At 32.3% G+C, this 27,851-nt stretch overlaps 1 protein-coding gene and 1 long non-coding RNA gene across 7 annotated transcripts; both read right to left on the minus strand.

Annotated features, from left to right (window-relative positions):
* Positions 1–1,394: 1,394 nt before the first annotated feature.
* On the minus strand, positions 1,395–27,834 carry LOC141447335 (probable tubulin polyglutamylase TTLL2). Of its 6 annotated transcripts, none has more exons than XM_074114772.1 (10): positions 27,667–27,834; positions 24,404–24,520; positions 12,114–12,236; positions 11,923–12,026; positions 7,893–8,013; positions 5,771–6,047; positions 3,713–3,915; positions 3,306–3,575; positions 2,104–2,170; positions 1,395–1,857 (listed from the first exon to the last, which is right to left on the minus strand). In XM_074114772.1, exons 2-10 carry the CDS (start codon positions 24,467–24,469, stop codon positions 1,454–1,456), a joined length of 1,635 nt encoding a protein of 544 aa, XP_073970873.1. In that variant the 5' UTR covers positions 24,470–24,520; positions 27,667–27,834; the 3' UTR covers positions 1,395–1,453. The 6 variants fall into 6 exon arrangements, with proteins under 6 accessions (XP_073970873.1, XP_073970888.1, XP_073970880.1 ...); XM_074114787.1 differs by lacking the exon at positions 27,667–27,834 and adding an exon at positions 24,797–24,925; XM_074114779.1 differs by lacking the exon at positions 27,667–27,834 and adding an exon at positions 24,617–24,767.
* LOC141447428 (uncharacterized) lies at positions 19,558–21,192 on the minus strand. The gene is made up of 2 exons (XR_012454313.1): positions 20,633–21,192; positions 19,558–20,259 (listed from the first exon to the last, which is right to left on the minus strand). It is a non-coding gene; the product is annotated as an uncharacterized lncRNA (long non-coding RNA).
* Positions 27,835–27,851: the final 17 nt, after the last annotated feature.

Genomic DNA, 27,851 nt, shown 5'->3' on the forward strand with positions numbered 1-27,851 from the left:
TTTATTTAGAGGAAAGGATCGCAGAGCTAGACATTTAAAGAGTCTTATGTCTTAATGCTGTGTCTGGACGGTTTCAGAACTTCATTCATCAAAAGAAGTTATTTAGAAAATTTGGTAGACATTTTCCTTTTTCACACCTTAATTTATACTCTTGCGTAAGTGAAAATTGAAGTCTTAAGAAGGGTAGTTTACTTCATTACTAAAAGTGTAAATTTACATTTTAGCGAAAATGTCATTCAGAAAAAGATGTAAGCTTGTGCTCATTGAAATCTCTTGGGGAAAATTTATTTTTAATCCGCTTTCCCTCACTTACGGATATTGCACAAAATAGACATCACAATCTTTACCTCATCTACCACCTAGCGGTGTGAGGACTGCCTTCTTTCTTGTCCTCAAGTTTGTCCGCAATATCACAGTAATGTCTCATTTCGTTTTTTCATTACTCACAATTTTCAATTTGGGTTTTGTTTTTAACCTAATTGCAGTTTCATCTACGAGTCTCTGAAGTTAAGAAAAATGCCAACTTTTTGCGAAAACAACAATTATTTCTAATCTTCAGAAATCTAGAAGAAATTTATTTGTATCAAATATTGAAGGAAGGAGTTTCAAACCTGAAAACTACTAGTCCGCCGGCTATTATTTGCTACTATTATTTGTAAATTATAAGTAATTTACTATTAACCAAAATATTTCATCTTATCTTCAAAAATTAAATTCTTACTTTAGTACTTTTTTACTTTCTTACTTTAATGTTAGTTTCCACGAAATGTAAATAAATAAATCTTTTTAAAGGAAACAAACCAAACACCGCATAAGTAAATAGCTAGTTTTAGTTACACCAAATAAGTAAAATTGCTCTTCAACTTTTGTCACAGTAACTTACAGTCACAAATGCGTCTTCAATAACAGAAGTTTTTTTTTGATAAAATGTTTTTTGCTTTCAAAACCTAACTTTAAGTACCCCAAAATAGATATGTTAAATTCTACTAATAGCACATATACCAAAATTGTTTAGGTCACAATTGTTGACAATAAAATTATCAGACTGTAGAACAGAATAGAATAGAATTCTTTCATAGGTAAGCTTCTAATATTTATTGTTTGCGCCATTGATAACACTTATAGATAGCTCTTCTTAGCAATACCTCTTTCTGGCTGTCAGATTAAAATTATTCATTTACATAACTAATAGTTTCGCATTAATTAATAAATAGTTTACATAATAAAAAAGTTTCTCTTCTGTATAAAATTATGTAAATTTAAATACTATTCAGAACTATTTCTTACGTCCAATTAAGATTACCTAAGTGGTGAATTGTTGGAAGTTAATGATAGAGAAATAGGCATTAAGGTCTGTCTGAAACATTTAGTTGGCACAAAAAGTAAACAATTAATTATTAGCTCTCTGTTTTGTTTATTTTATTGGAACAAATTGACAAAAACTTAGTTTCTTTCAATTAGAATGAAGGGTTTGTTTATAATTTTCCATCACAGTTGGATGCCAGATGGCTTCTGATACTTTTAATTCTTCTTTCATTGCAAAATTTTTGGCGTGGTCATCTGCACTTTTATATTTGATGAATACTTCACGAGCCATCTTAAAGTATTTACTAACCTCTGTAATTATTGGACGTAAACCTTTATCATTTGGTGGTTCTGAGCATTCCTTGGAAATACAATAGGATGGTACGACCACGTTGAAATATGGATATAAACGACACCAATCGCCAAAACTTGATGGCGGTTCTCGCCAGTCTCTACCGTTGCCCCATTTGCTTAAAGATGATTCTTCTCTTCTCGCTTGTACTTGCTTTTTCATGTCACTGGTTTGAAGAGGATTCTTCGGTTCATAGCATCCTAGATATGTTGGACAATTCAATTAATGATATGAATGAAAAAATTATTATTATAGTTCAATAAAAGAAAAACTGACTGTAAGTCATTTGTATGTAGGATCGAGGAAATCGCAAAAGCATAATGCACTTTGGAATTAATTTAAATTAAGACGATTATATAATTATAAGTTCAATGGTAAGTTTTAAAATAAGTAAAATTTATTTAATGTTAATTTTTTGTACTTCTAATGATGTTTAATAATGTTACCTTTTCGATTTCGATTGAAGCTGGATGAATGTAACTTGCTAACCACCGAATTTTCTTTAATTTTAGTCTGCAAGAGGTAACATTTATTTTACATTATTCATTCATTCAATTTGATTGATTTATTATTATTAGTATCAAAAAAAAGTAAAAGCAATTGATTAAGCTTCTAGGAAGTACTCAGGTATGAATACTGAAAACTATAATGGCGACCAACAAAAGACGGAGAGGTCAGTGAAAAAAAGTTTTCTTTCTAAGTGAGGTGGCTAGCTATCTACTTCAATAATTTTTCTTTTTAATATTGTAGTTTGAAATTTACAACTGAAGGGCAACAACTAATTCTCGAAACATGGGTTAACAAGTGTTTTAGCTAACACAATAGTTTGAAATTTTTTGTAAAATTAAATAAATTCTGGAGACATTCTCTAGTGGAGCACTAGATTTTTGGTGAAGACTGCAATAATTTGAGACGAATGGTATCTGGATGGTTACTAAATAATAAATTTGCTTGTATGAGCAATTTTACAACACCTCAGAACACCATCTATCCTAAGCATATCACATTGATGTGTTTTTTTCGTTTTTTTTCAGAAAATTCATCGGACTGAGTTCTTTCTAAAGATATGAAAATAACAAGAGTTTATATTTGCTGCGAAAATTTCCTAATTAATCCTAGAAAATTGGATATTCTTTACAACAAACACAAGAAAACAAAATTTCAATCATGGGTAAAACATAAATTGATCATTTTTGGATGTTTGCGAATCTCCGGCAGGACAACTGTGCTATTAAAAAAATATTCAAAATGCTAAGCTGTAACCTTCAATCCAATCATCGATAATGAGGCCACTAATGAAGAAAAAAGGAGTTGTCGCCAATGGGTTGTAAACCAATTAGCATCAATGCTTTCAGTCAATAAAGGAAAAATTATAGATCCATATTTGTTGAGGGTAGGAAAGAACAAACTAATTGGCATTACATACTTGTAAAATTCAAATGCCTGCTAATGTCAAAAAATTGGTGCAAAAAAAGAAGAAAACTGACCTGAATTTTTTAAGATATCGAGTCATAGCAGAAGGCATTAGTTATAGCAGATTATGGCATCCACACATTTTTAACATAACTAAATAATCATGCTAATATAAATCTATTCTTTTTACATTAATTTTCAAATAATATAATAGGAATAAGGAATTTTATCTTACTCTATTGCTTGTAGGTGTAATCTGCTTCTTCCACTTATGTGCTAATGCCACAAAAGAGGCAGATGTTCTGTTATTTTTTCCATAAGACATGTAATCTTCATCCGAAGAGGAATCACTTTCGCTGTAGATAGAAGCACCTTTATAAGAAAACACTGAAAGTCCAGTATTGCAGACAGGCAATCCAAGTAGATCGAACATATCATGTAACATAGGCTTTTTTACAGCTGGATCAATGTCACAATCCGTGCACAAACCAGGACTTAAGTTAACCTATCAAAACAAAAAGTAAATTACAATTTTAGCTTAATACTTATCATGGAATTACTTAAATGATCGACCACAGTTCACTTACAAAAATTATTTTACATTTCAGAAAACAGATTAAAATCTTATTCATAGTTCCTTACTTCAAGCAGCCATGGTTTAAGCTCTACATCTATGAGCACATCGAAACCATAGAATACGAAAGAGTTTGATGTATGCGGTACTCCGGATAACTGACTAGCCACAGTTAGTACTATTAGTTTATTTATACGTTGCCACAACAACCAATCATCATATCCATTTTGGTTTAAGTAGTACCTAAGTTGTTTCAAACTCCACTTGCAACCTGAAAAAAAAAAGATGCATAAAGATATAAATAGAGATTTTTAAGTAGAAACAGAAGTCTTAATATTTTATATACTTTTTACGGTTTTACATTTTATGCTCGCACTTTCGATATCTATCGGGAGACCTTGCTTGAAGCAAAAAATGTTGATGTTTAATACAAAGTAACTGGACATGAAGTGTTACGCGGTCTTTGAAGAATTAATTTTTATTCAATTAGTAAGAAATTAATGGATGATAAGGATTTCAGATATGGGAATCAGTATCATTCTTTATCTCAGTTGGCGTTAATAATTATAAATAATTGCCATCAACTTTTTAACTTGTTCTTGTTGCTATGAGAGCAGAGGTTGCGATCAGTTTTCTTAGTTTTGAAATTATGTTACTGACAAATTATAGATAAGTTTGGGTTACTATGAGTAAAAAAAAAAGAAGAATTTTTAGCTATTGGCTAGTATGGGCGGAGAATTATCTCACAAACCAAAAATTACAGGTAGCAGAATTTTAAGTTTTAATTCAACATGACATAGAAGTTTGATTGAAATCCTACACAAGGTTGCAATCCAAATCCGTCGTCTAGAGATGTGATTTAATTGGAATTTCAGACATTTGCAAATTTCCCGAAAACCGCTAGAGAAATTTTACACTAATTGTTTACATTAAGAAGAATAAATTCTAAAAATGGGGCTGATAAGCTAGCTGCGGAGTGAACTTGCGAATACCTTCAGGTCCCGAATCTATTTTATAGCTTTTTGTACTATATCTATTTTATAGCTTTTTTTTTTGTTTTTTAAAGTGGTTCAAACTTAACATTTATTTACTTTTTTTTTAACAACTGGTTAAACCCTACGGTATACAGTTGGATATGGACCTCGCAAAATACAAAAAATAAAAAAGGAAATGGAATACATAATTATTAAAAATAGAAAATAATAAAATTTAAATTCTAACATAAAAAAGTAATCTCATACGGCAAAAGGTAAACAAAAATACACAAAGGTACAAACAAAATAAAAAATACTTCAATGACCTTAATAAATAACAAAAACTTCGAATCCTCCTATTTAAACAATAAATCAATCCAAGATAACTTAGCAAAACACAAAATAATAATAATAAAAATAAAAAAGGCAAGAATAGTACAAAAATAAATAATATGATACTTAGACAAACTGTAAGTACTAACAAAAAATACTTCTAAATTTAAAAATGTTCAAACTTTACACATATAAATGCCTATTCAATTTATTATTTTTTCTCCCCCCAGGATTCTCAGAGTTCTTTCTTTTTAAGAACTAGCCGCTATAAGAGCTATAAGAGCTTCAGACACTTTTTCAATTACAGTAAAAGTATTTATGCAATTAATAATTTTAGAAATTAATAAAATGACAGCATGGATTCTGTATTCTGGGACTCGTTGATTTATGAGACTTGGGCGCGTAGCATTGAAAATGTCGAGTACAATGCATTCACTTCTTAAAGCTGGTATACTTGAGTCAGAAGCGGACCACCTTCTCTCTATATTCTAGTTGAAGTAGATTAAACATTTAAAGAAAATTTCTCTGTTCCTATATTCTAGCTGAAGTAGACTAAATTAAAGAAATTTAATTTAAAGCTAATTTAAAGAAAATTTCTCTGTTATTTCTGCAATAATTACACTGAGGAAGAGTTTTTTCAATTCTTCAACTTAGCATAACAAAAAAAAGAGGAGAAAGAAGAAATCCGCTCATTACCGACAAGAAAGTAGGCATGTAAATAAAACTGTAAATGAATTGAATGAAAAATTAAACAAATTGGACGCTGATTTAGACTCGAAGTCTGTTCTAAATTTATGTGACAAAAACAAAAATTTTCACCTGCCCCAACTTTATCTTTCATTTCTAAATATCCTGGTCCTTGCTTATTCACAGAACAGTTGGTCAGGTGAGCGTATTTGTTGCTGAGATCGTTTAATGAAAATTTGTCCGTGCTGAACCTGGCTAGACCTTCGCGATAAGCGTACACGGTGAGAGGATGAAAACTGGGTACACATACATATAGCCTGAGGTCGAATTTGTAGCCTCCAATTAATAAAGGGTTCTGTATGTACCGTTGGACGACCGAATGCGAAGGATTATTCAGTTCACTTACTTTCTGTAAAACAAAAATTATTAGTTAATAACTTATAAGCGAGAACATAATCTTATTTTATTAAAATTAAATTTCTATTAGAACAATTTGTAGTTCTTATTTGTAGACACGCTTGTTCCTTAAATAGCAAAGATGGTGAAGTAAGACCACGACGAAGGTTTTACTTTTTGGTCAAACTATTATGGCTTGATCTGCCTTAACTAGCTTGTACTCTTTAAACCTTTACTGGTTTCAGATTATTTCAAGCAATTGTCCACTTGGGTTTGTGTAGAAAGTCTGACTAAACTAATGAGCTAATTTCTAAAGATGAATGAAAATAAATTGTGAATGGAGTTTTTGAAAACAAACACGTTAGGAAAGAAAAAATTATTCTTATTATCCAACATTGTGGATCTAGACATGATTTTTTTTTTTTTTTTAATTCATCTACTCAAATGTTGATTTTTGCGATTTGTCACCGGGACTTTGATGTCAGATTTGATTTGGCGCAAAAAGGAGTTCATAAATGAAAATGACTGAACTGAGTTGAATTCTGAAAGCATAATGGCCTCAAGTGTAACATTATAAGAGATCTCCATAGAATTGTGGTTTATTCTACGCCTATAATGAGGTCTTATAGTTAACGTCTCGTTTATTCTTTGGTAATTTAGGTTACAGCACCAGCCTAATAAATTTTGATATTATAGGTATTTTCTCTATAATAACTAAAAATACTGTTAGAAAGTATCATTTCTTAAATTAAGGAATATATAAAAATTCAACATTATTCACCAGTATAAGATTAAACCTTACCGAAAAGGTAAACTGAGATAAAACAAAATTATTGACTGACATTTCATGTGAGGACGTATATCACTACAACGGTAAATACTGTAGCACACGACAGCAATAATTTTCACTTGATGCACATGTTTTTGCTTTTTTTTACTATAATAACCATTTTGTTTCATGCAATAAGGTTTAATTTCGATAAAAGTTGTTCCAGACTGAATTAAAATTCAAAACACAGATTTTTTATTTTTAATTTGAAAAAGTTTATTTACAATTTAAATTTTTTATACAAATATATTTAAAAGGAGGTTTCAGGCACAGAGAATGTTAAACATATAATGTTTTTATCGTAAATAAATAGGTGAAACTCAAATATTAGAATTACATGTTACACTGCCACACGATTACATTACTAAAATAGAACAAAATTCAAAAGAAACAAAGAGTAAAATAATCGCCTATTTTTTTTAGCAGGGCTTAACCTACAGTTACCAATTAGGTGTCATAGACAGAGGCAGAAGCACATTTTTTCTAGCAAATATAAGTTAACTACACGCGTTATTCGAATCAGGTGTCATTGAACTTACAAATCTACTCTTCATAATCACTACAACACCTACCCCAAGTATTTTGATTTTTGGCGCATCTACAGCAGCGGTCATTCAATTAAAATTGATTCTATCCATTTACTAATAACGAGAAGAGCTTCACAAAAAAATTTATTTTGAAAATCTAATGCTTTGTTTCTATTTGACAGATTCTGTTAAAAGTCGTTTAATTTGAATTCTAACCATAGGATAAAGTTCAAAGCAAAGCATTATTTAGTAGTTAATCAATCATTGTGAAGGAGTTTCGCCAGTGGGTGATTGCTCCAACCATGACTTTTCAAGAGAACTGAACCAATAAGATCAGATTTACTTGGTGCAACAATTGTTGCAGTTGTAAATATAAAAATAAAGTGAAAAAAAAAAATCAATAAAATTGCCGTAAAATTCATATTAAAATTAAAATCTATTTTCCAAGCTTCTGCTAGAAAAATATTTTAAATTGCCTTACTTAAATAAAATAAGCACTTACTCTGAACAGCGATATTCCTCTTCCTTGACTCAATCCAACGGGTTTTACAATCCACACATCCAGAGGACTGCTAACTTCTACTAATTTTAAATACTCAGACGGTAATACAAAGGCATCGGGACTAAACAAACCAAAATTTTAAAAACTCTACCTAAATGTAATATAAGCAAAACTATTAATGGTATTCTGATTTTATAAATCCAGGAGATATTGCAACACATCTTTGTCTACATTTTCAACTGTATAATGAGAAGGTGAAATCTAAGGAAACAGAGTATAGCCAAAAGAGGCATTTTTTCCCCTGCGGCGCATCGACTGTGTTGGTCATTAGCGCCATGTCGAGGATAGAACATAGATACGAAGTGATCGTATCAGGAACGCACTAAATATTTCGCGAACATCTATCGCGACTTCTATCGTGATCTTTTGTATTTGTTATTGAAACTAGAGGAGTGATACCCAAGGTACAGCCAAAGAGATTTATTGTGACATCAACCTTTGGTACAGTGTTTAAAGAAAACGTTTTCTAAGTCCTTCACGAAAATTCACAAAAAATAAGTCTTCAACTTTCACCTCAAGAATTCTTCCTGAAAACGTTTTCTGGAAAATCTTACGAAGAATAAATAGATTGAATTTGGAATAATATTTCTTTTTAACGTTTCTAAATGAGATCACAAATTTAAATGAAACATTCATGACCTTTCTCATAGTTTTCTTTTATTTAAAAATTATTATTTACTTGATTCTGACACTTCTTCCCTTAACCTAGTTCCATTATAATCAGAGCATTAGACATCACTGTCTAAGAGAACAACTGATAATCGTTATTAGAACTCAGGAATCCGTTATCAGTCAGTTAGATAGCGTAGAAGCCTCTTACAGCTCACTATCCAATGATGGGCACACACTTAGCGGTGTACTAAAAAAGCCCCACCAATGTCTTCAGACTTCGAAGTGACCTAGGTGAGGTACAAGGAATGCTGTCGAAATTTTGTAGTCACAGACATATCAAGAGGCAAGGTAAGACAAGGCCTGTCTCCGGACATTACATACTATCAATGGTCTGTGAGCTGTAAGAAGCTCCCAAGAATAGAGAATCTAAGAGCCAGCAGCAGGATTCAAACTCGGGATCTCCGTTCAGAATCCAGTATTCGCAAATCACTCAGCTAAGCCCCTTCTTTTGATTTGTTTTTATTTCATTCGATACATCAAAGTAAATCTTTAATTTTATTCGTTCCCTTACAGAAATGTGAAGTGGAATTATTGATAAATCCTCTCGGAGAAGGAGAAGACTTGAGGGTATTTTTTAATGTCCCTAAAAACAAATAATTTCTGGTGAATGGCGAGGCGACAATATTCTTGAACGCATTCGTTGATTAAGACGTATAGCAGCAGGTTGGCATTTCCTTGTGAAAATTCCAAACAGAAAGATTAAATATAATTACGATTAATTAAATGAGCCTTGGCATCATATCTGAATGAATCAAAGATTGCTTTTTGAAAAAAAATAACATTCAATATTGGGTTTTAATTTCCCCTTAGGTTTGCATTCTACTCTCTTTTAATAATAATTATTTATAGTTAAAAAGCTTAGAGAGGAATCGCGCGTTATTTTACATCCCCGATCTTGAATGAGGGGATTTATGTGATTTTAACGTGAGCAACGTGAATATTGACGCAAAACATGAGAGCATAGGTGTAATGACTGCAACCCCATCCACGATATCTTATCAGAAGCTGAATTTATAGCCCACTGAAAAAAAAAAAAAATATTTATGCTAGTATTCCTGTTATCATCGTGACTGAATAGGAAAGCGCAGATACCATACATCGATAGCATTGACGTACACCAACAACAGAAAATAGGAATTATGGCTCTTGCAGCACGCATCTTTTCCCCCTATGACCGCTTTCGTTCACCGTTCGAGATATTGATTCTTACAAAATTTCTATCACATATGTTGTTTCGGAAGTATTTCAGTAACCAGATTTAGAGACAAAAAACACGCAAAGATGTTAGTAATCTTAAATATTACATACCAAAAATATACAACGTTATGGAAAGTCTTGTTAGTACTTAGAAGAGTCGGAAATTCATCCGTGAATATCGTCATCTATCATCCATCATGGTTATGTACTTGGGAATATCTCTCACCAGAAACCATCTTACATTATTTTAGTACAATAATGTGAAAAAAAAAATTTTTAAGCCAAAAGCAAAATAAATTTGAATTTTACAGATTAAATTATTTAAAGGATTTGGATAAAACTACAGAAATTTTTTCGACCGCTTTATAACTTTAAGCCAGGTAATCGCTAAGAACCATCGAGTCTGTAGCCTTTAAATGCACTTTATATTCTTTAAGGCATATCCCTTTCTTTGTTCTGCCTGTTTCAAAATGTTCTTTTCCAAATTAATAATAATTACTCCAAATGTCGCTTCTAACCAAGAATTCGATGGGCCCGGAATTTTTTATTTTTATTTTTTGAAAAAATTGACTCGGCATAAAATAAAACAACCATAAAAAAAAAAAAATTAACTTAAAAGCTATTCTATTGTAAGATTACTAAATATTAGTAGAGGTAAAATAGGTTTTATGCTGAGATTACTTTAAACAATGACATTCTAAGCTGCATTTGCTGAAAAAAAAAGCAATAAGATAAAAAGATCCTATTTAGAAACCGCAATAAAAACACAGAAGAGATAAATAAATTCTACTATTTAGTGACCATTTGCTTAAAATGGCCAGAACTTTTCACTTATTTTTATTTACATTTTTATCATTTTATTTTTAATAACGAATAATTAACAAAAGCAATGTTCCTTGCCAGTTATATAGTTATATTACACATTATTTTGTTTTAACTGACTGAAAGATGCTAATCTATATATCATTGGTTCTAAAAGAAAGAAATTGATGCACGTTAGACATTTTATGTTCCACTATTTAAATGTAAGGAAGTTTTAACCTGAAATGGTTTTACTTCCCTTTGACTCTATTAGACAAGAGAAGGTACTGCAATCATGTCCAAGTATCGATTTGGAATTACCTCCAAAAATATCAGGGGAGGGGAAAAACTGCATAAAGTGGTTTTATAGATATAGATAGATACTTTGAATATGTAAGTGTGTGTTGGTTTGAGTGTGGAATGAGTTTAGCTTTCCTAAAAAACGAAAACTCACAAGAAGTACAAATTTTATATCTGGTTTAGGAGGTGCCACTAAATCAAGCAAACTGTGACAACCAATTGTGCTTATTTTAATCAATGGATTTTTCAGAATTTTTTCTCAAAAACAGCTCCTACGTTATTCTTTAACTTAGTATTACTGGCTGCACATGTGTTGATCTAATTTTATTTGAAATACTTTCTGTGGAAATTCGATTAATCTGACTCTCGTATGAGAGATGCGACGATGTGATTTTGGGTCGGCTTTCCTCTAAAGTGACATTTTGTAAACTTTGTAATTATATGGATTAAATATGTTACTAAGATTCCCAATTTTTAGAAAATAGACTGACCGTGCTATTTCTCAGATTAGTTTTTTCTTTTCAATATTTAGCGAATTTGGTACCGAACATTGTACCTGAAGCCATTGAAGTCATGTACTTTTTGTACAAATTGAAACTTTAAATACGAAAGGTGCCATAAAAGAACGTTCAACATAGACTTTTAATGTTCACTTCATTTTTAAACATAAACTCGATTACAGAAAGAATACCCCTCAACAGATTTCAGCAGACAAATAATTTATCAATAGTGAATCCGCTGTCAATAGTCCTAAAAAATCTTTAGTTTAATAAAGTGTTGGATTTCATTAAACGCCATCACAAGGTACGCGCCAAGAGAATGCCCTGATTGCGACCTATTGGTCTTTTCATTACTTGGAATGCATCTGCAAACTAGATACCAGCTAACCAAAGGCTGTGAATTCACCATAAGTTCAGTTTCTTCCGTCAATAAATAATAAAACAATTCTTGTGATCATTTAAAGTTCCAAGTTTGTAAACGAGTTATAAAGTAAAAATACCTGAAATCAAATATATGTCCATAATTATTCCGCATACGTTTCAGATATCTGGAGAGTTTATCCTTCCTGCAAATTGAATATGCTTTTGGTATGTAGTTGGTAAACTGAAATTGAAATTCCACAAAGTTAGTAGATCCCAGTTTAACAAAGCTTTTGTAAACTATCTGTATAATTGCTTTTAGTTTACCTACTTGCCACTTCTTTAAGGATTTGCATTGTGCCACAGGAAAGCCAGTTGTTCTCCACCAAATATTCCATCGTTCTTTTGTAACATTTTCGTCAGAATACTCCTGCCAACCCCTTTCTAAGCATACCTGTAATAAAAAGTGATAAGTATGCAAAACTTGATCAATATAAATAAAAACAAATGTTTGTCTTACTAAGAAGTATTAAATATTAATTATGTAGTGACCAGCATCATACGCCTTTGTGTAACTGTGTGTTAATAATTCAAATTAACAGCATTGTGAAGGGATAGTTTCTCTCTTTAATGGAATTTACTTCAATAAAATATCCTTAAGCAAAAATCAGCTTTGTTAAACATCTTTAGAATTGCTCCTTTATTAAACTCAGCGCCTGAATCTCATTACTTGATTGGGGTGATCTTAAAACAGATTAGAAACGACCATCAGCGCCACTTTATCTTTGATTTCACACTCTTCATTTGCCTTTGCGAACTATTCTGCTATTAATTATAGTCTCATGTTACGTTGCCCACTTAAGTAAATTAGTATGTAGATGAAGAGAAGTGAGAAGACTGGTTCCCTGAATGTTGATCGTTTGCATCCACTTAACGTTTCGGTTAAAGTGGCAATGTGTATTGGATTAATTGCAAAACTTAGAATTTTGTGGTTTCTCTAGCGTACTTGTAAATTAGGGGGGAAAATATTAACACCAACAAATAAATTACTTGGAAAATCTTCTTTCAGCGAGACAGAATCAATTCAGAAAGAACTGTACATGTTCATAACATCTAGTAAGACAGTGATACATCTCAGTATATCTTGAAGAAATTCAAAAGAAAACGGCCAATTAACAAAGAAAATCTGCATGATTTTAAGAGATGATACATAATTGTAAAAATAATTATATATTTTCAAAATTCCTTTTGAACAAGGAACCAGTTAAAAATCTTTCTTTAATTTATTTTACACATAATGTTATCTTCAAAAATTTTTTTTAACATATAATTTATACATCGAGATCTCCAAAGCATTTATTCCCAAGACAAATGTGTACAAACTTCCATGTAAAGTTATATTATGTTTGTTCCTAAAATAATAATTTTAAAGATAATAAGATCATGTTAATTCGCCAAAATATCATTTACTACTTATTTCGAGCAATTATTTTTACAAAAGTAAAGTGTGTTTTATTTTGCTGACGTGTTCATTTAGAAAGGATGTGCGTGTCTAGTGAGGTTTTGCGGTGATGCTATTTAAAACTTTATTAATGTAGGTTGTACGGATGAATGTAAAGGGATGGCTGAAGTAGATTGTTTTATTTTAGTTAATGTGTGGAATTATAAGACCACGAACTGATAGCGTGCATTTCAGACCAACTGTTATGAATCAATCAATATCTTGTTGAAATGAGTTTAAGTATGCAACATGTATCAGCTTTTTTCTACAGTAGTTCATTCTCTTATATATTTTTACTTTTTGGACAGAGAATATCCTATAAAAGTAATAATTCAACTCACTTTAATATCACGATTAGAAAGATAGTGAGTAATAAAAACGCAGTTTTTGAATGGGCATTAGCATTTGTAAAAACAAATGATCTACCCCACCGATACTGACAATGTGTGACATTTATTTATTTACTTTTAAGAGAGATTCACATTCCATGTCTGCTTTATATTATTATTTTTATTAATTTAAGTCGCGACAAATCTGGGGTTATTGGCGTTCAACAGATACAGACAACACTGTTCAACACAGATCAGAGAGCTGAGCCAGATAGAGAAGCTAATAGAAAGATAAAAATCTAAGGGCCAGCTGGTGGATTCGAATCCGGGATCTTCGTGTGGCAATACTGTACGCTAACCACTATAAGTTACTCCCTTTTAATTAGTTTTAATTAGCTTTATTGTTTTTGATTCCGCCATGGACAAAGTATACTTATATATGTTTAAAGCCTAATTTTGGAAAACACGTATATGAGATTTCCACCTCAACTTCGTGAGATTCGAATTTTCATACTCGGAATGGTGACATAAAGTTCCCACTAATATGTATAAAGCTTCTCCGTATATAATGAAAGAAGAAGTCATCTTTAGTGCAACTCCTATTCATGGAGCTTAAATTCTGACATCCAGCTTCGAGGATGCAATGCAATGAAGTTACATTCTTTAATCAACGCTTTAGCGACATGATAATAAAAGATGTTTAAAAAAAAATATGTGTATTCTGAACATCCTCAAAAAACTATGATTTTGGAAGAGGATGAAAAACGCCATGTTTTGCAATTACATGATCTATATTTTAAACAACTTGAAAACCAACATATGGTCAAAAGAAACAGAGAAAAACTGACACAAACATTTTCAAGTTTTATTTATATTATCCATTTATTTTTTACTTAAAAATACACACGACCAAACGACGTAAAAATCCTAACTTTAAGCTTAAGTTAAAGTGAACCTTACAAAATTTTCTGATCAGAAATAATCGTTCATTTTATAGGGGAACATGGATATTTCCTTTTTTTTAATACCTTTTCCTTGAAAACTGTTTTGGCCCCATTTTCATTTTGATTTACTGTGGCCAACACCAGAAAAAAAAAAATGACCACCATTGAAAACCACTTATCTATACGGTAGCCGAGCGGTTAGAGGCGAAGCTTGTAAAGCTAATATGTATTGTGGTACTGGGTTCGATTCCCGGTCTTAGGCCTTGGATTTTATTAAAAGGTTAATAAAAGAAATTTACACTAAAGTACGTTTGCTAGTCGCCTCCGTCCACGACACGTAATGGTAGATGGACGTAAAGCACGCCTGAAAAAAGGCAATTATTTTACTTTATATCTGTACGGTGCTCCCACATCGTTAAAGACTAACAAATCAAAATTTAACTGATTTTTTGATGAGTATATTTTTAAATCACAATTCGAGGCTGCCCCTTGTTATAACAAGGCCAGCACTCAAACACAAATTGGAATGAATTGGTTTTGATTCTTTGATCTATCTGACTTTAAATTTAAAAGTCTATTACGAATTCATGGCGCTAAGGTCATCAACAGCAATTATTTATACAAAAATAATTCATCGGATAAAATGACTAGAAAAAACACAAAGAACAGGTCTATAAAAATCTCTCAACTTTTAGTAGAAATCACTCGTTAATACTGCATTGCGTACGAAAAGATTTAAATTCTTAATTTTAATAAGTTTAGAGAAAAGTATGTAATAATTTATTAAAAGATTAGCAAGGCGTTTGCTTATTTCTTTATTTTTACCATATTTTATTTTGAAAGATTCATTATTGACATAGTTCCAAACAAAGTTGAGCAATTTTTCTTTTCTTTCTTCTCAGTTTTACTAACATTAGTACATTAGGCTCCCGTTAAAAGAAAATAAAAACAACCTTAATTTAACTAGTACATTGTTAACCTGGACTTACCAATGCCGTTCAGATTGTTAGCGCCGTTGACAATGCCAAGGCGATTAGCATCTAGGTCACCAGCATAATAAAATAAAGAAGCCATATGGCCCTTTTATTTCTATTTACTTCAGTAAAAAAGCTTGCATAAAATTTGTACAAATAGAGTTGCAGACTTGTACTATTATCTTTTGATGCTAGTAAATAACGTGTAAATATTTTCTGTTAAATGTTTTAGAAATAAAATCATACTTAAAGGATCTCCACAAGGAAAAACAGACTATCCGCTCATCAGGGATCTTGGTTAACTTGTAGGAATCCCAGGCTAACAACATATAAACATTCCTACGTCCTCCTAATCACTCTAACAATACTCTCAGTGGCAAAACACACATGAATGATAAATTGGTTATAAGAAAACGTAGTATAGGAAGTCTATGGAATAATTTCATTTCAAATAATTCCATTGATCTTAAGCTGAAATATAAAATCTTTGACGCAGTGTTGCGGTCTATTGCTTGTTACGGTAGACAAGTGTAGGGTTCTGTCGTCTTTGAAGATTTGGAAAAACTTCAGAACAATTTCATCAAAAAAATGTTTTGCCTTCCGATTAATGCCCCTAATTTATTTAGAAACCGGTAAATGTTCACTGTTCACCTACACATTGAAAACATATTTCTCAAATATTCTTAAGATTTTTGCTGAACATCCAGACAGTAGATTAACTCGCGTGTTGGCGAAGGAGGTCGTTAGAATGCAATGCTTCTGGTTTCAAGATTGGGTATATTTGTCTGAGTTACATGGTATTGAATTAGACAGAGCGTATAGTCCTAACTGGAAACAACAAATGATAACCATTATTAATAAGATAAAATCAGCTGAGAGGTCTGAATTTTAATTTCTTGCTAAAAACCTTTTAACTCTATAAAGTTTGAGGTTTTTTTTGGAGGTCTAAAAAAAAGTTAATTTCAAATTTATCTAAAATAAGGAACTTAGTGGATTTAAGGAGCTGTTTATTAAAAATTTTTTGTTTTTCCGCGTAAAAGTTTTTTTACACTTGTAATTTACACAATAACAAAGTGCTAAAACAAAGAAAAAACTTCAAAAGAAAACATGGAGGAGAGTAGCGATGGACTGCCACACGACAGAGGACCACCGATACCCAACAATAAACCGGATAAGTATTCTACTAATAATAGTAATATTAATAATAGTAATTCTAATAACAACAAGAGTTCGCCTACAGTCAATATTAGCGCGGTTCATTGGTACCGCACTGGGCAGGCAAAACGAATAAAAGATCGCTGTCTCGGGAGGGAACTCCTGTGGACCTAATCCGTGCTCCCAAATTGGGTAAAAATGACGACATGGTAGAAAATAGCGGTAATGTTGCCATAGAAACTTTACGATTACCGGCAGAAAATAAATTCAAGCCTAATGATAAAGGTCCCTACTTCATTTTTGTTGAGGGGAAACCTGGGAAGTATCCATCGTGCCACACTTTTGGCAAATGGATATATACCGAAGATAATAAACATTCCCAAGATATTCTGGACATAAGGTTAGTCAAGAAAAACAGGATCAAAAATTGAAACCAGTACCCCCGAGGCAGCGAACTATTTAACTAATAATAATTGTTTCAAGAAAAGAAATCTGAAAGCCTACATTCCGGACCACCTTATATTTTCAAAAGGTGTTATAAAAGGGATGGAGACGTCATTTTCAGGAAGAGAGATCTTGGAGAATATTCAGAAGGGCAAAAACCTGACCACACGAGACGTGTTTTCTCACTTTTGACCGTCAGAGTTTACCAAGGTACGTTACTATGTATGGTGCCAGATTCAAAGTGGAACCATATACACCTTGTAGAAGAATATGTATATGTCAAGTGTCTTCGCGTCCAGCGCACAATGCAAAGGCCTAGATGCAGTAAATGCTCTGGTGCACATAGCATCGATGCGAAATAAACAAAATGCATTCACTGCTGAGGAAATAATTTGGGTACGGATGAGGCTTGTCCAAAGAATAAAGAAGAAAACAAAATAGCTTAAGAAAAGATTTTATATGTAACTACATTTCTAGGAGGCACCGCCTATGAAGAAGTAACGAAAAGGAATAGATTCGAGTGTTTGTCGGGGGAAGAATTTCCCTTCCTTCCAGATCCCTTTCCCCTCCTTCTAAAACATAAAAATCCACGAAAACAAAAGAGGCGGCCAGAGAAGAAAACGCCGGTTCTGAGCGAACATCGGGAAGTTCCTGATGTACCTATAGTGGTACTAAATATTGATCACCCTTCTAAACAAATAATATTTAAAGTGCGAACGGAAGTTCTAAATTTAAATTATAAACCTTGAATTATTTGTGTTCAATATGCAACCTCAGATCTATAGAAAGTACTTTTCATTTCTTGGCTGAATGTCCCATTATGAGAGAGTTCAGGATCCGATACTTTAATAAGCACATGCTTAATAAAGAAGAAGTTCTATGCTAACTAATAAATGGTAGTAATTGGAGAGCTCTAATTAATTTTGTTTAAATGTGCTATGCGTTATAGGTGGTATTTAGTTAATTAATTCATATTGTTCTCCTACTTTAATTATTATTACCAAATTCCACAGTTACACTGAAAACTAGTATTCTTATGTAAAGATAGTTTTCTGTTTTCTTCACTTTCCTTTTCATTAAATATTTATCATTAAGTTAATAATTTTTTGTTTGAATGAGATTCTGACAGACATGGTAATGTACCATGTCATTGATGTTTATATAAAGAATATGTATATTTTGTTTTCTTAATTCAAATAAAAGATTATTATTATTATTATTATATTACTATTATTACTCACAGGGGCTGCAGAGATAGTTGACGAGTGCAACTATTTTGGTTTAGTGAACCTACAGGTAAATCTAGCTTCATTCCATCCACATTTAATGCAACATATTCAACACTTTAGAGACGAGTATTTTTTTAAAATTTATTTTCATAATTGCAGTACATTTCTGCAACAGTGAAGTTGATTCATCTTACAAATGAATACATGAGTAGTATAAGGGGAGAATTCACCCAACGAGGAGAGTCCCAAAAAAGAGTATTTCACTATTATGCACATGCATTTACTTCATTAAGAAGATCAGGCAGCCCACCCCTACGCTTCAATCGACCTCACGAGCCTGTCATAAATTATTAGTAAAAACGATAGTTACACCACCCAAAAAATTTGTTTTTAAGATAAATTGCCTCCAAAATTTCTAAAATAACTTATTGCGAAAAATTATTAATTACAAAAACCATTAACATTTAAAGTTTATTAAATAAACCATTAAAAAAAAAGGAAACAAAAAACCTTTCCTGACAACCGATTTCAATTTAATGTTTAATTTGTAACAATGCTTTTAATACTAATTATTATTACGTATAATTATCTAAGCTCAAGCACCAAAACTGTAACATGTTCTGAAAGGGCACTTAAACCTAATTTGAGAGAGAAAATGTTTCAAATACAAGTGATAGGTGAGTAAATTCGAGTTATTTTCAAGAAAAATAAAACTTAAAATAGCGTATACAAAATTATGCTTATGGTTGACGGATTTTAGCTTAAAGCGACAACAGGTCAATTCGGAATGCTAAGTTTATAGTTTTCTGTCACCCTATAACCTTTTAAACATATAAGTATAAATAACTGTAATGACGGTATCCATCAAAACGAATAAGAACATTATAATACATTATAATTTGTTTGTCATCGCGTGGAATATAATGTAACATAATTATGCGACAAATTTAAATAAAAGTTACAGATTGAATGTCATTATTCATTGAATCTTACGTTTTTGTTAGCTGCAGATTTTTCGCGTGCATCACGCTTCTGATATTAGTCGATTAGTATATGGTAGGCCTTTTTAGTTTTAACTATTTTCGTGAGTAAATATAGAACCACGGCTTTAGACATTGATGTTAAATATGGTGGTTAAAAAACATTGATGCTCTCTAAGGAAATATACTATTTTTTTTGTTTCTTGTCGAACCATTAAGTTTACAAAAAAACAAAAGTTTATTTCAGATGCCCACCTCCCAATTCTTACTAGTCTACGTCTTTGCGTCGTGGCCCCTTAAGTTATTCTTGCCAGTCGGTTTCACTAAATATAGGTTTCTATTTACAAGGTATTACCACATTGACGGGAATTCTTCATCATTTTCTCTGCAGGCTACCCGTCAAGATTTGATCTAATATAAATTCCTTATCTATCTCTTCCATTTTCTTCTTCTATTCTTCGCACGAATGTCATTTCCATAATTTGTATTTGACACTTAGGTTTTGATGTGATAATCTAGGACTAACTTGAGGCTGACCTCTGAATTCTGAAATTAGTACAAAAGCATTTCAGAAGACAGAAACTTCATCTTTTTTAGAGACTTCTCTTCTGTTTACGAAGCCTTTTCAGGCCTTTAACTGGCCTGAAGAATCTTGCAGCGAATTGGATTCTTTCTCTAACCTCTATTATGACTTGAACTCAATGGACAAAGGTTTCTGTAGCTAAGAAAGTTGCAGTCTTTCTACATTTTTCCTCTGATTCATTGGCACTAAAGAGTTGGACATTTAAGAGAAGATCCCGAGTTCAATACCAGAGACCAGACCTTGGTATTCTCTTCTAAACACGTCCTTTCTAGGTCCGGTGAAGAACAGCGCAACTTTGAGGGGACTGTCCAGGGTACTGCAGTACTCTTGAAAAAACTCTGGGTAACATGAAATAAATTAAATAAAAATTAAAACATTAAAAATAAAAAAAAATAGAAGAAAAGAGAGGACGAAAAAAAGAAAGAGTTTTGTTAACTCGCTTTGCTTGTTGATTTACTATGAAGTAGTAAAAGAAACACTTTTGTGACAAGTTAAATTAATAGGTGTTACAAAAAGTGCACGTACATTCGTGGCACTAAATAGTTTACATAAAGATGAAGTGATAATTAAGTCTTAAGACCAAAAAAGAAGTAAACTAAGCTAAGAGAGCAGAACTATTTAAAAAAACATGTCTGAATCGTAAACATTGCGTGATTGAACTCATATTGATCCAATTGCGTTAAAAACTATGTCAGTGTACCTTCGGCCTACCTTGGTTAATTTTACACATTACACATCTGTTTCTTTCGCTTTGTACCTCCACTCATAAAACACTTTTACACCTCATTAAATTCATTCATACATTCAACAATTGAATTGTTAATTTTACATTTTTTACCAGTAACTAATTTTTAAACAATTTTGGTTTTGTATAAGTTTGCAAGCTAAGGAAACTAAGTATAAGATTTTTTTTTTAATCTGTCATTTGAATACAACACATGATTTTGAATTCAAATCAACCATTTTTTTTTTTTTTTTTGAGTATTCAGCAATCTTTAGAAATTGAAAGATCAATTACCAAGAAATGGGATTTAACTTTAGTTCTAAAAAATTCTCTAATTTGGTTTTACACCGGTTTTGGTCCGAATAAGCTGAATTCAGACCTGGTAGATTAATCATGGATAAGGTAATTTTCTTTTCTACTCAAATATCAGAAAAATGCTATGAATGAATGAATACGATGCGGATTTATTCCCATCTGTTAACTGATTTTAAGCAAGAATATCTTGCGTATGGACACTGGAAGATCATCATTGTTCTTTAATACTATGGAAAAGCTAGGCGTACCTCGGAAGCTAAACTAACAAGAGTGAGATTTGCAGGCAGCAAATGCAAAATGTAATGTGTCTGAGGAAGTTCCTGGTAACGAAAGATTTCAGAAAAAATAACTAACTTTCTCCAACTCTCTTCAGCATAGCCCTCCCTGGAAATGGTCACAAGAGCTGATAAGAAAAATTATTTATACTAGGCTTAGTCGGCATATGATAATACCCAACTTTTACCCAGCAGCAAGATGTTTTAGCATGTGCTCTCCTAGTTAAGTAAAGGAAACAGCTAAGTCCTTGGGTAAATGATATTACGGTAAATATGAAATTCATCACCCAAAAAATACGGAGCTAATTTCCCTATAAGGATGTCATTCTTTTTAAATGAAAAGTTCACTTAAATATCTATGGTTCTTGAACAATGATATGAATATATCAACGTTAAGTTAGAAGCAAGCAGATTTAAGATTTACAAATACTTATGAATGTTTGACTTGAGTTCTCACCAAAGGAAGGGAAGTAAGACTGCAGAGTCTAGGAACGCTGTAAAATACTCAGAGCCTTATGCAGAGACCAATATGAAAATGGAATTAGTTGTGTAAGAAGAACCAACTGTTTTTTTATCTAAATGGTCAGTAGTTTTGATGGCATTTGTCAAGAAAAACTGACTTCGATGGATGGGTCCCATAGAAAGAACTTTCACGTCATCTTATGTATTGAAAACGCAAAAAAAAATGAAAATAAAAAACCTAGACGTAATAAAAACTGGTGCCTAGGCGTTATCGAGGAAGATCTAAAAGGATATGTGTAAAGAGATGGAAGTTGAAGTCGCGCAGATAAAGAAGTAAATAGAGGAATGCATCAACTAGAATGTAAGAAAATAAAATAGGCATGTGACGAGACTGTAAATAGTTAAAATGAATATTTCTTTTACCAGTTTTACAATAATGGTTCACAAATTGCACTTACAGTAAAAAAAAACTATCAAATTAAAGCTAATTCCATTTAAGGAAGTCCCTAATTTTATTAATTTTAAATCTTTCTCAATATTTCTTAGAGTTGTTTGTAAACGTGTGTGAAGAGTGGTTGCAAGTTATATTCAATGCTTCTAAGTCATAAAGGACCAGTCTCAAATAGTGTCGTACACTGCAAACAGTGTGTCAAACATATAATGTTTAAGATTTGGTAAAGCATGAGTTTGTTTGGTTACTTAAAATTAAGTTCGCTTTAAAATTAATGAATACTCGCAATTAACAATTGCAATTTCTTCACTTGAAAACAAACAACTTAACTTTCACCTGATTTTTAAGTAAAATATTTGAATTTTAAACATCCGAATGCAATTTTAAAAGTAAGGGCTTTTAAAATTACGATAGCATCTACAGATACTACTGCTTGAAGCACTTACGCCACAATATGGACTTGAGCTTCTATATCTACATAAAACAACATTAGCGGCGCCATTGTGAATGCAGTCTTCACAATTTTGGGGATTCCAGCCCCAGCAACCCAGCAACAACTTTGAACTAAGGAGGCAAAAAAGATGTATATAAGGGTCTTTAGTAGTGCACAGCAACTACAACAGACCATCAAGCACGCTAGTGTTATTGCAATCTCAAAAAGATCAAAAACAAATTTCCAGCTAGCTAGGTCCAATTTTTATCCAAGTTAACTCGGTCTAAAGGTTACCTTAATCAAAACAAATGCATCGCTACTTTGAGGCAAATTACAGATCATGAGCTGCATGCTCCAAAAAATCTGACCTGCAAAGCTTGTAAGAGTAGATAACTCACGGACGAGATTAAGGCAAGGATGGCTGTCATGAATTGCCACGATTTTCCTTCGCAAAAGAAATCTCTCCTTCGAAGCTAAATCTCAGTATTTCAAGCAATTATTCGGCCATAATCCTTCATAATTGGAGTGGAAAATCCTTAGAAAATTCCCATGTGTAGGGTAGGATATGACAAATTCGAACAAAGAGTTAGACTTGAGTTTCACTCGAAGGAAAATTTTAAGCGAGAACTCTGAGGGAGATAACTTGATGAGGGAGAACCAGTTGTTCCATAACTGGGATCAGACATCTCTGATGATGACTCGTCATCATGAGCCAAAGCTTCGGAACGAGCCGAGTGGCTGAAGCTCTTTGGTTAGGTCAAGGTCCTTTAAGGACCTAGCACCAATAGTACTAGGTAGTAGTAACGGCATAGTAACATAAGAAGCATTGTATATTGTAAAATCCATGCTAATTATTAAATCGTATTGTCAAATATTTTCTACCTTATGATTGAAAGGAACATTTTTTCCGAACGATCATTTATTAGAAACGGTCGCCCATCTCACGGACACGCCTGCGAACATTTGCTTTATAATCTCGCTACGTCTCCTGTGAATAGTATAACTCGTATATTTTTCGAACGATACAAACGATTTGGACAAAACATAAAATTTCTAATTTTTAATTGTTTTTTTTTTTACGATGTCTCTTTTACTTCAAACGTTTTATTCAGAAAACTAAAATTCATTTATGGAGAACTTCTAGGAGATCGCTGACTTTAAAATGATTTGGACCCTTTAATGTATCTACCATCTAAAAAATGATAATAAAATTTTCTTATTCTTATTAACTTTTGTGTGACTGAAATAAATTTCTTTGGTAGATTCTTAAATTAAATTAAATTTATTTTCAATTTTTCCTGGTCCACTTGAAAACTATTTCAGCTGTTATTTTAAGATTATTTTACTTAATAAATGTAAGTATGGAGAATTTTAAGTTTTGTTTAAAATTGTTCCAAGAAAATTTTATTGAGATTCAAGAAGCTCTCTGACGTTACCATTTTAAAAGAATCTCTCAAGTTTATTGTACAGAACCCGCAGTTATAAATAAACTCTAAAATATTTAACAAAAATTGCGCTTTGGAGGAACTTTGCTGTTAAGGAAATGAGAATAAAGTTGAGCAAGACAGGAGTAAAGAAGTAAAATAAAGTTAAGCGAATACTTTTTTTGCCTATTTTAACATAATTTAAGATTAACTGGTATATTAATCACATACTACGCAACTTGGTCCAGAAATGTTAATTTATCAACGGGAGAAAATATAAAAACCAACTTATAGTTTAAGAGCATTTAAATTAACTCAGTCATTTGGTAAGGTTTTCTGAAGAATATGTAGCACACTAAGTTCTACTTCCTCTAGTAAATAACTACCAGTGAAGTTACCTGGTGAAGTAGACTCGGCCCAGAGCCGTTGTCATTTATTTTGAAAACGAAAGACTTCTCAATCATTTTGCCTTATCACCCTGCTCCTCCACCACCTCTTCCACACCACCTCCTTGCCTAAATATAAACAAACACATTTATTAAACAAAATAGAAGTGAATTTAATTTCATATAAAACTAAATACAATATTATTTTATTTTCTAAGTCCGTACGCAGTAAAGTTGGAGCTATTTGTTATGGAGAAAGGTGCATTGTGGCTATGAAATCATTAAATCAACACAAAACAGATAAGAAATGTCACTAAAAATGAGAAATAAATAAGTATCTAAGAGCGGTAGTGTCTTATATCTGACTGAGAAATACGGCTAACGGGTATATATAGAAATGCTCACAGAGAATGGCCCCTCCTTCTTCCCACCTCCAAGGCTGCTGGGTCTATCGCCGACATATAGACCTACCAGCCGCTTCCTCACGAAAGGCACTTCTTCCCTCATAGACTTGGTTAGAAAATTTGTAACCGGATATCCACGAGAGATTTTTCTTCCCAACTTCGTCAAATTATATGCTACCTTTTCTCTCACACAACTAAATATATTTTTATTACTTTAATGTTTTAGTTGCGTGACACGCTTTGATGCGGTAAATAATTCAGATAATTTTTTTTTCTATACTTAAAACAAAAAAGGAATACACATCTTTTACGATCCGCAGTAAATTAAACGCAGAATATTCCTTGTACAATCTGTTTCTTAACTGTCATGCTTATCTAAAAAAAAACAACCCGAAAGGGTAATTCTTAGCTAATTTAAGTGGAAGAAATGAAATATAAATATAGATACATTTATTGATTTCGTTTAATACGAAAATAAATTAATCCAGAAAAGTCTAATTTATTATTGTCACGATTTTAAAGTTAAATCACATCATTTGCTTCCCAATCTGAAATTTAGATTAGAAATACGTCGTCTTTTGGAAGATTTATTTCTATACTTTATTACTTGAACTTTTGGTCAGTAATTCAATTTTGTATTTGCGTATTTGTGGGGCGATTAGATCTTTTCAACTCATGAATTCTCCATTACTCTTATAGCTAGGATTACCAAATTTTGAAGTCGCTTCTACCGAAGTTAAAATCGAAGATAATTTTTATGCTGTGTAAACTGGATAGTCGGTTGTAAAATTTACCCTTTTTCTACATGTCATCTGCTCGGATAGTTGCCTTCTCAGAGGCCGATAGGATACGAAGCTGTGCTTTTTGTGAGGAATATGAGGCATTAGAGATTAAGCCCTATTGTGATTTAAATTAGTTGACGGTAAAGGCCGCTGGATTTAGTTTATATTTTGTGGATATATATTTGGTTTAAATTTTATATTTCGGTTCTGTTTCTGATTTGCAAAGGATCTTTTTCCATGTTTATCGTTTTCAATATTGATTTGTTCTTTTAGCCCATAATTCTTAGATTGTTAACGCTGAACATATGGTGGAGGGTGGTGGCGTGGAAAACTAAGGAAGTATTTTCTTTTCTATTATTTATGGGTTTTTAGTCCATTGAATGTGGCTGATCACGTTACACGTGAAGTTAACTTTGTTTACTACTTGACTTGGGACCTGTCTTTTGATTTTAGGCTTTCTATAGCTAGGATATAGCCTTTCTTTTGGTATCATGTACCACGAATGTAACATTGTTGAGGGCCGCAATGATTTGCTAAGCATAGCCTCTGAAGAGTGTACTCATCCGTACTGAAAAGTTTGGCATACAGAGAAAGAAGAGTTTTCAAGACCTGCAAAATACAAGAAGAAAGAAATAACCATTTCTCTTAAGAAGGCAACACACAAATGAAGATAATTTACACGACAGAACCATATAGCAGTTTTTTCAAACAATCACAGATTTTCTACCACTAATTTCCGGGGAGTTTACAATCCTCTAGTCTTTAAAATGCTATAATACATACGTCCCTTTCTAACACTCAGTTAAATTGAGAGTATCTTAGATAACCATGACTGGGCCTTACAGTGTAATAGTAATTTTACATCTGTAAGACATTGTCGGTCTCAGTCTCCTTAATATGAGAAAATTAATGGGTCTTTGAAGGCTATGAAAGCACCCCTAGCAAAGGCCCACTTCCTTTCTAATGAAAATCAAAGGAAATGCTGTCAATGAAAAAAAAGAAATTTTTTTTAATAGTAAATCCGCCTCAATAGCCTTATTGTTGCGGACACACCTAATCGGTAGTTGGACGAAAAAGCCCGCCCGAAAATACTTACACCTGTACGGTGTTGGGTAACAAGGATGAAAATTCGGAAAATAAAATTTTGCTTAAGGTCAAGTAATCAAGATAATGAGAGGAAAAGCCTTTGAAAATAAATTATTTGGTGAAAATCAGTGCTGTATTTTCGCTTTTAAAAACATTTGTTTTATTCTGACCTTGAAATTGGGGTGATATATCTCTGAAATCAGTAAGGTACCGAGGGTCAAGGTATACGTTAGCTGTTGAAAATGTGGTTAGGTCTGCAGAGCTGGTATCTTCGATTTTATCCGTCGTTGCACGCATGTTTATTGCATCCCTGACTGGTTTCGGACTTTCATCCAATATCAAAGGAACATTAATCAGTATGATGTAGAGATTTCGACTTCACCTATGTTTCTGTCTGGCACTACACCTACTGACTGAGTCAATCTGATGATGGATGAAAGCCCGAAACTGGTCAAGGTGACAATACAGTGTCTGCTACGACAGATAAAATCAAAGATATTTATTAACTTTTTAAATTACGAGACAAAGTAATTGTATTTTTTAAAGCCTCGTTAAACTCATTTCCTTTTTAAACAAAATTATGAGCCTAGCTTTTTCCGCTTTATCTAACTGAACCAGTAACGAATGCGTCTATCATCATCATAATCACTACCCTTACTACTAGGTAGCCTAAGTAGTGTGAAAGAGCCAATTCTTCAAAATTGCCGTATTTTATTTTAAAAGTAATAAGACCCTTTGCTTGTTCAGTCAACGAAACTCTTTTATTAAAAACGCATAATTGCGATTATTAACGTGGGCAATCGAAATTTTCATTATTGCTTTCCCCAAATCTTTGGCAGGTAAATGGGCAACATACTTTTTAAAAGAAATAAATACATTATTAAGATTTCATGTAGGTACGGCAATCAAGGAAACAATATGATAATATTCTTGTAGAATGAGCTGGGGACATCACTACACTTCCACCCATGGTTTAATCCCAGTACAATGTAATAATTTTTACCTTCTGCGCCTCCTCGTGATAATTTTCTGCCAACCCCACCATCCTAGATTTATAAGGATACTTGTAAACATTCCATACAAAATGTACAAAATGAGATTCATACACCATCAGTTTATTCGTTAATGTTTAGGTTACATCCATTATGGAGTTATCCTAGTTAACAAGTCATGAAAATTATACATATG

This window comes from Rhodnius prolixus, unplaced genomic scaffold (assembly GCF_049639745.1).
Source record: "Rhodnius prolixus isolate KJV_2025 unplaced genomic scaffold, Rpr scaffold_1, whole genome shotgun sequence".
In the NCBI taxonomy this organism is placed as follows: domain Eukaryota; kingdom Metazoa; phylum Arthropoda; class Insecta; order Hemiptera; family Reduviidae; genus Rhodnius; species Rhodnius prolixus.

Coding starts and splice junctions, on each gene's coding strand:
- LOC141447335 (XM_074114772.1), bottom strand. CDS start 24,469: ATGATTGAGAAGTCTTTCGTTTTCAAAATAAATGACAACGGCTCTGGG. Junction 8,014..11,922: donor GGACATATATTTGATTTCAG/GTATTTTTACTT, acceptor TGGTTTGTTTAG/TCCCGATGCCTTTGTATTAC. Junction 6,048..7,892: donor GAGGAATATCGCTGTTCAGA/GTAAGTGCTTAT, acceptor TTTGTTTTACAG/AAAGTAAGTGAACTGAATAA.